This window comes from Lissotriton vulgaris, chromosome 4_1, assembly GCF_964263255.1.
Source record: "Lissotriton vulgaris chromosome 4_1, aLisVul1.2, whole genome shotgun sequence".
NCBI lineage: Eukaryota > Metazoa > Chordata > Amphibia > Caudata > Salamandridae > Lissotriton > Lissotriton vulgaris.
Window position 1 is genome coordinate 1872891131 of NC_141691.1, and position 15950 is coordinate 1872907080.

The 15950-nt window shown below is 47.6% G+C and overlaps 1 protein-coding gene across 1 annotated transcript in view; it reads right to left on the minus strand.

Annotated features, from left to right (window-relative positions):
• LOC147724659 (uncharacterized) overlaps nt 1-15950 on the minus strand; it is a 1014146-nt gene that overhangs the window by 63110 nt on the left and 935086 nt on the right. Inside the window, exon 22 of the mRNA XM_086918077.1 lies at nt 5538-5644. Within this exon, the coding sequence (XP_086774203.1) occupies nt 5538-5644 (107 nt within the window). The remainder of the gene's footprint in view (nt 1-5537; nt 5645-15950) is intronic.

Here is a 15950-nt window from a genome sequence, read left to right on the forward strand (position 1 = left end):
CAGCTTTGGAGTCTACAGGTTGCTTAAGGTCCTCCAGGGGAGTTCCTTTGGTGTTACCACATTCAAGCTTAAACTCTTCGTACTTGAATGGACACGAAACAGTAAGACAACTCTAAGTCCTTAAATTATTGATAGAGGATGACCTACTTTTTAACATTTGACAAAAGATAGAAAAGCACAAGAGATCGTTGGCCTGTTTCAGAGCCATTTATGAATATGAGAGGTAGTTCCAAATCGGAACTCTTTTACGTACCCTCACATGCTTCAGTGAATCAGCCCAAAAGGTACAACTCTCTATCAGTAAAGTGGAAAGAGGGCACAGTCCTTTCCATTTGTACTAATTGTTTATGAATATGCCTTGAATATTCCCATTTTAGAAGTCTTGGTTTCATGCCACAAAGGCTTTTGTGAATATATGAAAGAGTACTGCAGGAGAAATTACAGGACACATACTTAGCTGCATCCTGGCCATCTTGAATGATTTGAGCTACTTTAGCACGGAATTCTTTCGGGACTGCCTGTAAGATCACTGACCAAGTCCCATAAAGCATGGGAGTACCTGTCTAGCAAGCAGCTGGTGGTGACAGAATGACAGACGAGGCTAGTGGAGAAAAAACACATCCTCTTCCCAACTGCCTCATTTCTTTTTGATTCTCTGTCCAGGTGGTTAATAGGGAAATGTTGGACTTAGCCCTTTTTGCAGAGTTATCCCCAAATGTTGTGCTTCTTCTTCCTATTTTTTCCTGACCTGTTATTGTTGGCGTTAGGACTCTGGGCACTTTACCACTGCTAATCAGGGCTAAAGTGTGTATGCTCTCTGTATAAATTGTGTTTATGGATTGGTGTTTCCATGATTGGAATATATGATTTACTGGTAAGCCCCTAGTAAAGTGCACTATGTGTGCCCAGGGCCTGTGAATAAAACACTACTAGTGGACCTGCAGCACTGATTGTGCCAACCACATGAGTAGCCCTGAAAAGTTATCTCAGACCTGCCACTGCAGTGTCTGTGCGCAGTTTGTTAACTGCCATGTCGACTTGGCAAGTACATCCACTTGCCAGTCCCTAACCTTCCCTTTTCCTACATGTAAGGCACGCCTATGGTAGGCCCAAGGTACCCCCCTGGGCAGGGTGCAGTGTATGTGAAAGGTAGGACATGTACTGATGTGTGTGAGACATGTCCTGATAGTGACAGGCTATGTTGCCCATAGGATAAAATGGGAAATGCTTTGTACCATCTTGCAAGCATAACTTCCCATTGAGACAAGATATAGAAATAAAGTTTAGGCTGTCTGAACTCAGAATTTAATAACCCATCTTTTAGTAAAGATAGTTTTTAAATTGTGTGTTTGAAAATGCCACTTTTAGAAAGTAGGCATTTTCTTGTTTAACCATTCTGTGTACCTCTGCCTGTTTGTGTATTGACTGTCTGGTTTTGGAGTGACATGGACTGGGGATATGCATTCTCTCAGACAACAACTGGGAAGGGGGTTGAGGTGTGCCTGGCCCTTCCTGGATCTCGGAGCTGAGCTGAATATACCTTGGCTGAATTTAGAGTAGTGGGAGGTGATTTCTTTGCACCTGAAGAGGGCCCGTCTCCCTTGCACAATGCTGTCTCCACCCCCTGTGGTCATACTGCACCAGTGAGGAAAGAACTGGTTTGGACTGGGCTCAGAGACCCTTGCACAAAGACAACAAATACATTTTGGGGTATTACTATTAGACCTAAAACCCCTGAGCTTTAGACTACTTTTGGAATCAAGAGGAACCTTTGCCAAGAAGAAGAGCTGGAGAAACTGAGGAGAAGCACTGCCCCTCTGCTGTGTTCTGTCTGGGGTTGTCCTGGAGTAGCTGTTTCTGCCAAGGAAAGAAGTACATTGCTGTGTGCTGTGTGCCCCCTACTTTAGGAAGATCTCCAAGGGCTTGAGTAGAGCTTGCCTCTTGTTCTGAATTCTCAGGGACACAAAGACTTCACCCCCAGCTCCCCTGAACTTCCTTGCTGGGAGTTCTGACCTGCCAAAAGGTGCCTGTGACTGTTGGGTGTCTGGAGGTTGTCCCTGCTGTTGGGAGCTGGAAAAGTAATGCAACTACAAGAAAATCGATGCATCGCTTTTGTAGCAGTTTTCCTGACGCAGTACCACGTTGCGAGAAGAATCTCCATGCATCGCTGCACCGCTGCCGAAACCGCCGCAGCTCCTGTCGCCGCTACAAGAACCGACGCATCAAGAGATTGCGGCTGAAGAAACCAATGCAGCACCACTTGACACTGACGCATCGATTGCCGAATCATCCTGGATTTCCACGCATCGTACCTATGCGTCGTTTTTCCGACGCATCACGCGGACCATCTTGGAGTCAACACATCACTTCCCCCTACAGACCGGATTCGACGCATTACTTCTCCTGCGTGCAGCAGAACTATTGCATCGCCTCCCCAGCGTTTCAGGAACTGACGCATCTCTTTGTTTTTCAACACTTCCCATCCCTGAAGCTGTTTGGCCTTGTGAATTTTGCAGACGGGGGCCCGTACCACCAGGTTCTCGGGTGTAGGTGTTGTATAAGAAAGCAGGGTCATCCAGAGTGGGCCTCTGTCTGTTTACTGGTGGACCAGAACAGGGTTTGTTCCAGGTACACATGAGGGTTCTGTTAGGGCCTTGTTGAAGGGCAGGAAGGGTTCTGATGAGAAGTGTCCAGACTCTAACACCCTTGTGAAGACATTGTGTTTTACCTGAACAGAAGGTAACTGTAGATCCAAAACTTCTGCTGCCTGTCTGATGGCCATGGTGAGCGAAGCAGATTCTTCGGTGGAAGAGCCAGGGGGTGAACGGCCCTGTGTCTGGCTATGTATCCAGTCCACTGGCCTCTTGTAGGTCCATATAAAAATTGTTGATATCATATTAAGGGACAAACTCATGCCCATCATCACCATCATTGCCAACAGGTGGTTGGCTCTAGTCAGAGTCCAACCTGAAAAGCTGGTGGGTCACTGAAGGGCACCTCCTCAGCAACGGTAGTGTTTTGTCAGAGTCAGAATGTATTAGAGCCGGGCCACACTGGAACAGTGCCAGTATGCAGCTTTGGCCAAGGTAAGATGGGTTCAGTTTGGAGTCAGACAGAGCAATAGGATTGATGCCCATCTCTCATGCTAGTGGCATCGGTGCCGGCATTGACAAGGTAGGAACTGGCAAACGATCATGGTGGCAGGTAGAGTTGGCTCAGAAGTTGGAGCTGATCCTGAAGTGGATTTGGGAACCACAGACGGGGCCTAGGCCAGACCCCAAGGTAACATGACTGGAGACCTCCACAGATACGTGGGGCCCAAATGCATGCCAGAGGGGGCTGGTAGAGTGCTAAAGACGTGAAGAATAGCATGCTTTAATGCCTCACTCTGTTGTGGTGTTGCCGATAGACTCAGGAATTCGGGGTGCATCGGTAAACAGCTACAGAATCGTCTCCTCAGTACGGGACTTGAGGCGAGGCCAAGGGGCACCATGAGTTGTCAGAGGGAGAGTGTTGAGGCTGTGCTGAGGCCTGTTTGGACTTCTTGTGACTTTTTGACTTGGGTTTACCAAAAGACTTGAATCACAACGATGGTAAGGCACGTCACAGGACCAGCTCTGAGAGCGGGAACAAGCATGTTTCCTTGACTTTGTGCACAAACAGGCCTTACGTGACTTGCTGCAGTGTTCAGTGCCTTACAGCTTGGCTTTGTGGTCATAAATCACCTTCAGGTTCAAATGAGGACACTCCATGTACTACTTGGTATCCTGGCCCAAGCCCAGGCACCAGAGGCATACCTCGCCTGGATCTGTCTGAGATATTTTTTCGCAACAGTCCCTACAAACCTTAAAACCTGTAATTTTAGGAGGGGACAAGCTCCCTTGCAAACAGGAAATACATTTTAAAAAAAAGCTTGTCAACTGGCAAGAAAAATAGGAGCTAGCTTCATTTCTGCATACGAATGGCAGAGAAGAAAGGAACTGATGTCAGTGGACTAGGAAGGCGACCATGTGCGGTCCAGCCATCGCTTCCAGGACGAGCAGAGCAAATGTGGAGCCGCACGATGCCATTCACTGCTGCACAGGGGCTACCTGAAACACCTCCCAGAACCAATCTGATATCCTAAAGGTGAGGAATCTGCAGTTAGAGGAAACAATCACAACTTTCATGCTACAATGTGTTTGACATACACTGTGAAGCCAAATTCTTGCTTCCATAACCTCTGTCATCAGACTTCGGAGGAAACAGTTTTTTCTTTCGCAAGTGGACAGTCAATACCCATCCCACTTTTCACATAGCAACATTAATATGCACTACACACCCACAGTTTCTGTCCGCTTCCCTCATACAATGCTCCCTTCAAGCTGCTTTAAGAAGGGCCCAGCTCCTGCCTTCTCGTCGCCTCTCTGACCCTTCTGGACAGTCTACCGAAGTAGGATCTTTCTTCTTAATCGAACAATTTACTACTAATAAAGGGAAGGCCAAGGCTGTCCTGTGTGACTATGAGAAACCTAACTAGCCTGCCAAAGACCACATTGGTTTGCCTGCTTCCCTTTGAAATATCTGTGCTGGACCCATCATCTCGATAAAGCAGTGCTGAGTCCTTATGCACGAAGCCAGCAGCGGAAACAAATAATGGGAAACACAGAGGACCTCACCTCTCTCTCCTCATCAGTCCTTCCAAACTCCAACTTGCAAGGGCCTCTGCCACACTCACCTGACTCGCCCTCCAACCCCTGCACGCCTGATGTCCTCATTGAACGTAGAAGCCATCACATTATGCATTGCTCCTAATGTGCTCACTCCGTGTGGCTTACATGTCCCACATCTGCCCTGCGGGTTCCTGCTCTGTGCTCTGCCCTCTGGTGCATTATCTCGACTCCATGCCTGTCCTACTGTGCTCCTGGTTTCCTGTCTGCCCCTCCCCTTTCCCTTGAACCTCCTGATTCCCAGCAATGGGTTACTTCGATAATAATCACTAGAAACAGGCAAACCTTACCAGCACTGTGCTATACACACACTATGAAAAAATGGTAATCTGCATACACATTTTTGAACATAATTTGGAATTACAGTACAGTCTGATTTTATATCAGCCTGTTTTCCAGTGCATTTTGTTCTACAGAAAAGTATTTTCGGATTTATACCTAAGATTATTAGAAATAGTTCTGATATTTCACATGTATTTCAATCGTTCATAGAATAACAATATTTCTTTTCCGTGGAACTTCTTTAAAAGATGTAATGTATGTACCGATTATGATTGGTCAAAGGAGACGTAATGCCTGGTTTAAAGGTATGTGAATGGGTGGACATAAAATCCACTGTTCTCCATCGGATGAGACGATTCTGCCATCCATGGTACAACGCCCTGCACAATTACAACCAACATACCACTACCTAATGGTGGTAATTCTGGCATACTTTTGGCAGATTTTACAATATTGCCCGTCTCTAATTCAGAGCCGTGATGCATAAATTATTTGCACAAAGTTATCATTAGTGATATTATATGTTCTTAGTTCATAAAACTGTACCATCACTGTCTCGAGGCATGGGCCTTGTTCTTCCAACTATGTCCACCGTAACATGGGCACTAGGTTCTGTATTGGGATCCACAGTATCAGCTGACACTCGACTGCGCCTGAAGAAGGAAAAAAAAGGCCGAAACGTTATTAAAGTGTGAGTTCACTGTGCCTTCCATTAACATTATATTCCGTTTCCTTGCCCTTCTCTGACATGCAAACACACATACAACTTCTTTAGTACTGCGCTGAAGCACAGTGAGGCAGGGGCACAGGAATGGCAGCGATGTGTGTTGGCAAGTTCCAGGCATGTACAGTAAATATAGCCAGAGTATGGAATAGCAACTGAGGGGCTTAGAGGCTTAACCCATAACCACCTCTCTGAAACCAAAGCCTTATCTTTGAACCTTTCTGTGTACTTTCACAGAGCAGAAATGTGAAATATCCGAGCTCGCTGTATGATGTATATGCATAGGTTTATATATAGTGAGCACTGAGCCGGCCTGCTGGACCCCTGCCGTGGGACAGCTGCGGACGGAAGCCTGCTGCGGACAAGAAACATTTCAGAATGTATTTCTGAGAATGTTATTTGATGCCGGGAAGAGCGTCGCGTGTTTTTTTCACACAACATTGTGGATTAGCGTCCTCACAATAACCCTGGGGGCTATGCAGCATGCTTGTGTTTGAAGAACATTGGACTCTTACGTAAATATCTGAATTATGACTGCAGCGTTCACATTTATTGGTGGTATCTAGAAACTGCAGTTGTAGCTGACAGAGCGCATTGTAGGTAGTGGGGGGCAAAGTGTGAGAGAAAACGATGACATCTTCTGTTGTGTTTCGAATTCACCCACATTTACTAAATGAATATTCAATACGTTGTATTTCTTTGCATAGGCTGCAGGTTCATATGACTGCACCGGAGGTTTCATGTTCTCATCTATAGGCGCCTACGCTCGTTTAGGAGACCAAGAGCCGTGCTGTATGCTCGAGTGAAATATTATTAAAATGCACAGCTCAGCTGATTCTGATTGTAGCATTCAAAGGGATGGGCGGGCTTCACGGACATCCATTCACAAGAAAGTCCGTGGTGGAGGAAATGACATCATACACGTCCCTGGTTTGAGATCTTGCCCCACCTCTTAGCCTTTCAAGGCCTCCTATTTGACACTCAAGAGTTGTGCAGGGAGTGGAATCTAGGTTTCTCCCCATCTCTGCACCCTACAGACCCGCTCTATACGGCCTGTAGCCTAGTAGCGAGAAAATATGCCGAGGGCAAGCTTTTCCTATGGGCCAGCCACTAGGTGGCGCTGTATCTTACCAAAGCAAACCCATCAAGCAATGGAAGAACACAGGGACAGCCTCGGGAACAGTCAGAGTCACCTGTGGGTCCTAACCTGCTTTTCATAGTATCTGCTACTATCTGGATGAGCCGGGGTTTTCAGGTCGGAGCATCCCAGGACTGCCTGTCTCCTTTTCCTGGAGAGTGCCCTCAGAAACCTAGGCCTATGGGGCAACTTCCTTGAGGGTGAGACCTTCCTGGCCAGCCTCAGCACAGCCCAGGGGTTCTACCGGGCAGAGGGTGGTAGAGTGGAACACAATAAAAAAAAAAAAGAGACAATAATGGGTGTTGGTGTCCAGGAAACAGGGATTGTGTGAGCATGGCTCCTGTGTGTGTGTGCCTGTGTGTGGTGTTTAGTGACGCCCTTTGACTGCGGCTGGGGGAGTAAAATACAGCACTGACCAGGGTTCGATGGCCTCCTGATTGTTCTGGGCCTGGTCCTGCTTCACCTGCTTCACCTGCTGCTCTGGAGTGTGAGTGAGAAGGAAGCCTGTACTCTTGCTGTTCGAGCTGTGCCTGTCTGAGCGACACTCGCCGCGCCTGTCTGAGCGACACTCGCCGCGCGGCTGCTTGCTCTGTTCTCTGTAGGTGGCGAGAACCTGCCCGCTACTGCTGGAGCCTCGAGTCATTGAAAGGATACGATACTAGCCCAGGCCTGTATTTGAAACTTTATGTTCTCATGCATAAAGTCCTGCATGTAAAATGAAATGTGTAAACAAAACTACAAGTGCCACAATCAAGTAAACGACAGCACTGGGTGGTCGGACCCCAGCTGACAGGGGGAGCCAGCTCTCCGGTGTGAGAGAAGCCTGCGCTGCTACTCCCCCTGCAGTGGGGACACTGTCACTGCACTATTACTAACTTTGATGTATTTTGTCTATGGCCGCACTTTTAGGAGCTGCTATTGCTGCTGCCACAGGTTCTTTCTTTCTTTATGCATGCATGTATATGAAGAATGGGGGTTATACTGTTGTGTTGCACTTAATCTATGTGAGGGATGCTCTGTTCGAACAATCATTGCTGCGGTCTCACTCTTTAGGTCGAAGCCTCCCAGGCAGCCTAGCACTTTGGTAGCAAAGGCATCTAGGGGACAAATTGAAAGCTTCCAAAGGAATGCATTGTGCCCATTACCTCCTCGTCCGGTCTTCCCGTCCCATTCCTTATCAGTGAGGAGCTAGTTTGCTCCCCAGAACCCTATACCTACCAGAACTTTTTTAGCACTTCCCCCAATATGGCGCCACCAATCAGGCGAGCAGATAGGAGGAAGTGCGTCACAACACTTCCTGAGGGTACCAAAGAAACCCAGAAAAGCAGAAAAACACTCACCCTATAAGCACAACCCAGGGAGGGAGAGAAGGGCTCAGGAATGGGACGGAAGACCAGGACTCGGAGTAATTAATATTACCAGTGTGTAACCGGGCATTGCCTCCCATTGGCTTTGTGTTTTGTACCTTACATTTGTTGCTTTCTGGTTGCTGGTTTTATTTTTTTTAGGCTGTTCTGCTTGTCTTTATCCCTCCCGTGGAGCATTGCGTGTTTACTACCTCTCTGACTGGCTCCTTGTATTCTTCCACTAGTACTCGCTTTTTGGGAGCATTTCTTTTCTGTTGCACGAGGCGCTCCACAAGAGTACACGTTTTTGTAATGGTCTTCCTTTTATGCTTGCTCACAGCATTAAATGTGCTGTATTTCTTTCAAAAAGTTTTCCGCCTCCTGTCTTTCTGCTTGACTGATTCTACTTATCCCTGCGACTACCAGTTCATTAATCTTGCATTGATGTGAGGAGCAATGTACTGTTTACAAACTTGTTTATTTTGATCCCCACCACTCCACTCCATGACATTTACTCCACTACATTCCACTCCACTCTACGTCACTCTACGCCTCTACTCCCCTCTGTGCCACTGTTGTACTCTACGACACTCTCCGCCACTTCACTCCACAACACTCTATTCCACTCTACAACAGTCCAATCTACTACACTCTACATCACTCTAAGCCACTCCACTCTACACCACTCCATTCTACGACACTCCACTCCACACCTCTCTACTCTACTTTACAACAGTCCAATCTACTACACTCTAGACCACTCTAAGCCACTCCATTCTATGACACTCCACTCCACGCCTCTATACTCTACTTTACAACAGTCCAATCTACTACACTCTAGACCACTCTAAGCCACTCCACTCTACACCACTCCATTCCACAACACTCCACTCCACACCTCTCTACTCTACTTCACAACAGTCCAATCTACTACACTCTAGACAACTCTAAGCCACTCCACTCTACACCACTCCATTCCACAACACTCCACTCCACACCTCTCTACTCTACTTCACAACAGTCCAATCTACTACACTCTAGACAACTCTAAGCCACTCCACTCTACACCACTCTATTCCACAACACTCCACTCCACACCTCTCTACTCTACTTCACAACAGTCCAATCTACTACACTCTAGACAACTCTAAGCCACTCCACTCTACACCACTCCATTCCACAACACTCCACTCCACACCTCTCTACTCTACTTTACAACAGTCCAATCTACTACACTCTAGACCACTCTAAGCCACTCCACTCTACACCACTCCATTCCACAACACTCCACTCCACACCTCTCTACTCTACTTTACAACAGTCCAATCTACTACACTCTAGACCACTCTAAGCCACTCCACTCTACACCACTCCATTCTACGACACTCCACTCCACACCTCTCTACTCTACTTTACAACAGTCCAATCTACTACACTCTAGACCACTCTAAGCCACTCCACTCTACACCACTCCATTCCACAACACTCCACTCCACACCTCTCTACTCTACTTTACAACAGTCCAATCTACTACACTCTAGACCACTCTAAGCCACTCCACTCTACACCACTCCATTCCACAACACTCCACTCCACACCTCTCTACTCTACTTTACAACAGTCCAATCTACTACACTCTAGACCACTCTAAGCCACTCCACTCTACACCACTCCATTCCACAACACTCCACTCCACACCTCTCTACTCTACTTTACAACAGTCCAATCTACTACACTCTAGACCACTCTAAGCCACTCCACTCTACACCACTCCATTCCACAACACTCCACTCCACACCTCTCTACTCTACTTCACAACAGTCCAATCTACTACACTCTAGACAACTCTAAGCCACTCCACTCTACACCACTCCATTCCACAACACTCCACTCCACACCTCTCTACTCTACTTCACAACAGTCCAATCTACTACACTCTAGACAACTCTAAGCCACTCCACTCTACACCACTCCATTCCACAACACTCCACTCCACACCTCTCTACTCTACTTTACAACAGTCCAATCTACTACACTCTAGACCACTCTAAGCCACTCCACTCTACACCACTCCATTCCACAACACTCCACTCCACACCTCTCTACTCTACTTCACAACAGTCCAATCTACTACACTCTAGACAACTCTAAGCCACTCCACTCTACACCACTCCATTCCACAACACTCCACTCCACACCTCTCTACTCTACTTTACAACAGTCCAATCTACTACACTCTAGACCACTCTAAGCCACTCCACTCTACACCACTCCATTCCACAACACTCCACTCCACACCTCTCTACTCTACTTTACAACAGTCCAATCTACTACACTCTAGACCACTCTAAGCCACTCCACTCTACACCACTCCATTCTACGCCACTCCACTCCATGCCTCTCTACTCTACTTCACAACAGTCCAATCTACTACACTCTAGACCACTCTAAGCCACTCCACTCTACACCACTCCATTCCACAACACTCCACTCCACACCTCTCTACTCTACTTTACAACAGTCCAATCTACTACACTCTACACCACTCTAAGCCACTCCACTCTACACCACTCCATTCTACGACACTCCACTCCACGCCTCTCTACTCTACTTTACAACATTCCAATCTACTACACTCTACACCACTCTAAGCCACTCCACTCTACACCACTCCATTCTACGACACTCCACTCCACGCCTCTCTACTCTACTTTACAACAGGCCAATCTACTACACTCTACACCACTCTAAGCCACTCCACTCTACACCACTCCATTCTACGACACTCCACTCCACGCCTCTCTACTCTACTTTACAACAGGCCAATCTACTACACTCTACACCACTCTAAGCCACTCCACTCTACACCACTCCATTCTACGACACTCCACTCCACACCTCTCTACTCTACTTTACAACAGTCCAATCTACTACACTCTAGACCACTCTAAGCCACTCCACTCTACACCACTCCATTCTGCGACACTCCACTTCATGCCTCTCTACTCTACTTTACAACAGTCCAATCTACTACACTCTAGACCACTCTAAGCCACTCCACTCTACACCACTCCATTCTACGACACTCCACTTCATGCCTCTCTACTCTACTTTACAACAGTCCAATCTACTACACTCTAGACCACTCTAAGCCACTCCACTCTACACCACTCCATTCTACGATACTCCACTCCACGGCTCTCTACTCTACTATACAACAGTCCAATCTACTCTGCGATACTCCACTCACCTTTCCTCTGTGCCACTCATTTTTAGCCATGCTGAGCAACAGCCACACTGGTGTACAGCATGGCTAAAACGTATGGCTGAAAGAGATTGGCAAAGATAATGCTGGTTTCCTTGTGTGTGTAACGGAGGCTGCTCTAATGCTTCCCACACTGTAGCATGTATGTTTTTCAGGAAATTCTGCCTTGCTGCTGGCTTGAGGGGTGCATGCGCATGATGAAAGGTGCAGCGCCTGCTGTGTGTGTGGAAGGTGCCATCTTGTTCCTGTACTGTATCTGGTGGGTGTGATGAGTCACTTGCCATACCCCTCCTTCCCCCCTCCCCCCTCAGTGGCTCTCCCCAACCCCAACACCAATCCACCCGCACAAATATGTACCGGACGCACATGGAAGGGTGCAGAAGCTGATACTACAGAGACAGTTAATACTGTGCTGGGAGTAACGATGGTGAGAGGTATAGCAAATATTACCAAATTGGGTAGCGCGAACAAGGTTCGGAGGAGTGCGGCTCACTGATTAGAGCGGCAGACCCTGATGCAGATGTCTGGCCCGGGACCAGGGTTCAATTCCCGACGCGGCAGGGTCCTGAGCCCAAAAATGTCCACGGACTCGATAATTCTCGCCTCGGTGCCTACTCTAATCATGGGGTCCCACGCTGCAACTCTGGGCAATAGCTTGCTTAATCTCCACTACGGCGGCCCACCCGCTGCGGGATGCCTGGCTTTCACCTTGGGGATGCCCATTAGGGGTTAACTCACAGGGAAAAAGCCAGGACGGGTTCCCAAGGCAAGCGCCTTGATGCCTTCGGGTGATACGTGCGCTATATAAGTCGCAATACACAAGGTACAACACAACAAATACGGACGACCCTAAAAGTGCTAGGGAAGTTGAGGGAGGGGGGATCTTGAGTTAAAAGGGAGTTATGTAAAATAAAAACTGCAATGACATATGTATTGTACAGATATATATGCATGAGGCCTGCAATGTAATATGGATACTGTGAAACAATTATAGTAAATGTTGGTGACATGCTGCAGTATTAATAACATTTTTTTTTTTAAATGAGTCACTTGCCCTACATTTGCTGTACCTGCTTCGTCACTGGGGAAGTTTGTCATAGGATATCCAGTTTTGTTTTATCGCCCATAGAATGCCCTTTTGGGCTTGAATATGCACAAGTCTAGTACTTCATTCTATGGTGCCTTGGATAAGACCCAGGCCGAGGCCACGCTTGTGATTTGTAACCGGGGCACCACGAAAGCTTTGCAGAAACCTAGTGCCACCCGCAGTCGGGTTTCTGCCGTTGACGCTCCCTTAGTGACCCCAGAGATCAGGGATAGGAAAGGCAGTGGCAGGAGAAGCAACTGCTACCCCTAATGGACATATAGTAAGGCTGGCCTGGATCCTGCCCGCGTTCCTTCTCTGTAGATGCATTTGATGCATTCACTATAAGTGCAGCATTCATAACCGGACACTGCCCACAGGCCTGCATGTTCTGGCTTCATGCAAGCACGTCAGCTTCTCAGCACACAGTAACATTGCTTCCTCCGCGGTTTTCAGCGTGACAGGGCCGGGCGGGTCAGGGCCGTGTTTGCATTGGTAATTACTGTTTGTTTTCCGTTCCCAGCGCAGCTCGAGAAAGTTGTGTGTTTTAGGGCAGCGTCCTCTGAAACGCAAACACCCGGGTGAACATAGTTTGCGTTGTTTTCATTTTACCATGGCACCCCCTTGCACATGTAGAAGGGCCCGGGTCCGAGGTGCAAGGCTGGCTGTGAAGGGACGCAGAGAGGCAGGGGACTCACAGCCATGTCTCTGTCAGGTAGAGGGTCACTGCTGTGGACAACATCCTGGCTTTAGAGAAGATGGGAGTTTATCTAATGTGTACATCGCTTGCAAGAGGAGTTAAAAACACAAAAAGAACACTCTACGGGTGTCCATCTGAAAGGAATTCAAATGCATATTATTTACGGCTCTGCGCTGCCCATACACTTACATGGCACTAAACACCACCTCTGTGCAATGAGGACCACTCCCAAATCCATACATATCCGTGGAGAAACCAGTGACGGGGCCTGGAAAATGGACATTTATGGCCAACGAGACCTGGGGACCAGCTGCCAATCACAAACCCTACAGTTTTATTTTGGATAAAAAGCCCAGGAGGTACGATAAAGACGGAGCACTGCAGCTCCCTGTCTGCAGGTCAAAAACAAATCTTCTGCCACAGACTGGGAAGGCAGGGAAAGACCAGCACGCATCATTAGGCAGCGAAGGAAGGAAAGAGGCGTTAAAAAATAGCTGTCGATTGAATAACCCGAAAATATGTTTACATGCCTGGCCTCAGACCTTGTGCCTCTAACACCTGCTGCAGCCACATCCCGGGCGGTGTCCTGGAAGCTGTACACACACACGCACACACACACACATCCAGAAGACACAAACTCCTGAACTTTCTGATCACTTAGAAGTGGCTGCTTGAATAACCTCAGGTGCGTGATGTGTCAAATCTGTACCTTTCTTGCTCAGAAGCAAAATGAGTTTGGGTTCTTGGAGAAAGGTGTGAGTGTGTGACTGTGCTCATTTATGAAAAAGGGTAGCCTGGAAGGGAACTTAAAGCTGTAGGCTGGAAAGAAGGCCCGGAACTTCCGACTCCCGTTGGACCTGGGGACCCTGCCATGTTTCATCCTATAAAAACGAGGTTTGAGGTGAACTTGAATCCGTGAATAGCGGCAATTAACAGAATATATTAATCAACTAAACAGAGGAAAAGACAACTAAATGAAATGATTCCCTGGTGGATGAGTCACTCTCAGCATGAGGCTTTCGACGAGGTTCCTGATCAAGGAGAGCTTGGTAGCCCCCTAATGTGATGAGCAGAAATGACTGAAACCAAAATAGGCGCATGGTCGACAGGGCTTATCCAGGAAACCTCTGCAACCGGAGCAATGGGGTCTTTTTTAGAGAGACTGAAGAATCAATGGCACATCTCATGCTATTAAGTGGGATTGTCGGGCAGACCTACTGAGATCTACACCATTCATATTTGGGAAAACTATGTTGTTCTCCAACGCACAAATACATGGTCAGGGTCTCCCAACGCAATGGATACCAGGGGCAAAAAACTTGTGAAGGAAGAGAAAGGTCGACAGAGGATGGGAGAGAGAATATTCTACGGAAGTATCCCTCAGAGAGAGGGAGCGGGTTCTGCCCTGGTGCTAACAGGTTGTCCTTTTGAATCAAAACTGCCCGGCAGGCCACAGTAGATACACCCTACTAAAGGCTGGGACAGCAGTTCCTCACTTCAGTTCAGTTTGCTAAGTGCTCTGATTTCTGATAAAGACTGTCTATCCTCTTGCTCTTTGACTAACTTATACTTCATTAATGTATTTTACATGTACTAGATCCATTGTTCTAAGACTAGCCAAGGATTTTTCAGATTCTTAAATGAATTCTTTTGATCACCATAAGTGCGCTATAAAACTCTTGAATTCTCAATATACCTCTTGTTTTGAAAAATTTCTACAAATCAACATTTCATTTCAAAGTGGACTCTGTTGAACTACCGATCACATTTTACAAAGAGATGGACTCACACCAGGCTCCCATGATGAGCACCCTAAGAGCACATGAATGAAGATCGCACGGAGAGATGTGATGCCAGAATTTACGATCATGATTTAGGTTAGGGCTTTAGATCTACAGGGGAGTGCAGTTCACTGTCAAGGTACTCTTTGCCAGGGCCTTAGATGGCTGCGATCTTTTAGAGCTCGTCTGAGCCTCCATTTGCTTGTTTGTCTGCTCGCTCCTGGGCTATGAACGGGCAATGCAGCTGGTGAGCTGTGGATGATCCGAGAGCTCACTGGCGAATGTAAAGTGGAAACTGGCTTGGGCGAAAGATGGAGGCAGAGGACCGTTGTGCTCCCTCTGGCTTGATTCTGGTCCATGATAGTGAGTGCAGCGACTGGAGAAAATGATGCCGCTTCCCCAAGTAGGAGGTAGGGAGCCGCTTAGTGATTGTTAGGCTATTATAAGAGTGGTGTAGCATAACCAGAGCATTGGCAGATACCACCGGGACCTTGGAGGAGGCGGGTGGGTCGAGAACAAACCAGAGGAATATTTGTTCTTCCCAACGGCTGACGGGCTACAGCACACACTAAACCAGGGCATGTGCTCAAGCCTGGTACAACGCATCGAAGAAATGACCCAGACGGCAGCTGTAGGTTACTCTTTTTGACAGATATGTGTGCCTGTGACTGTTGTACCTGTAATTGTGGTAATTGTTGCTTGCTTCTCTCCACTTTCCTTTTTGTGCCCCTTTACTGTATTACATGTATTTGTGCTGACCCCCCTTTTGCTTTCTGTATCCCGTTTTTTCCTTCCTTTCCCACCGCTGCTTCCCCGCGGCCGCCCCCTCGCTCGCCCCGCCTCCCAGGTGCTCCTCCCTCCCACCTTACCTTTTATGGAGGCCGCTGCGCGGCAGTGAGAGCGACCCATGACCCTGCATGC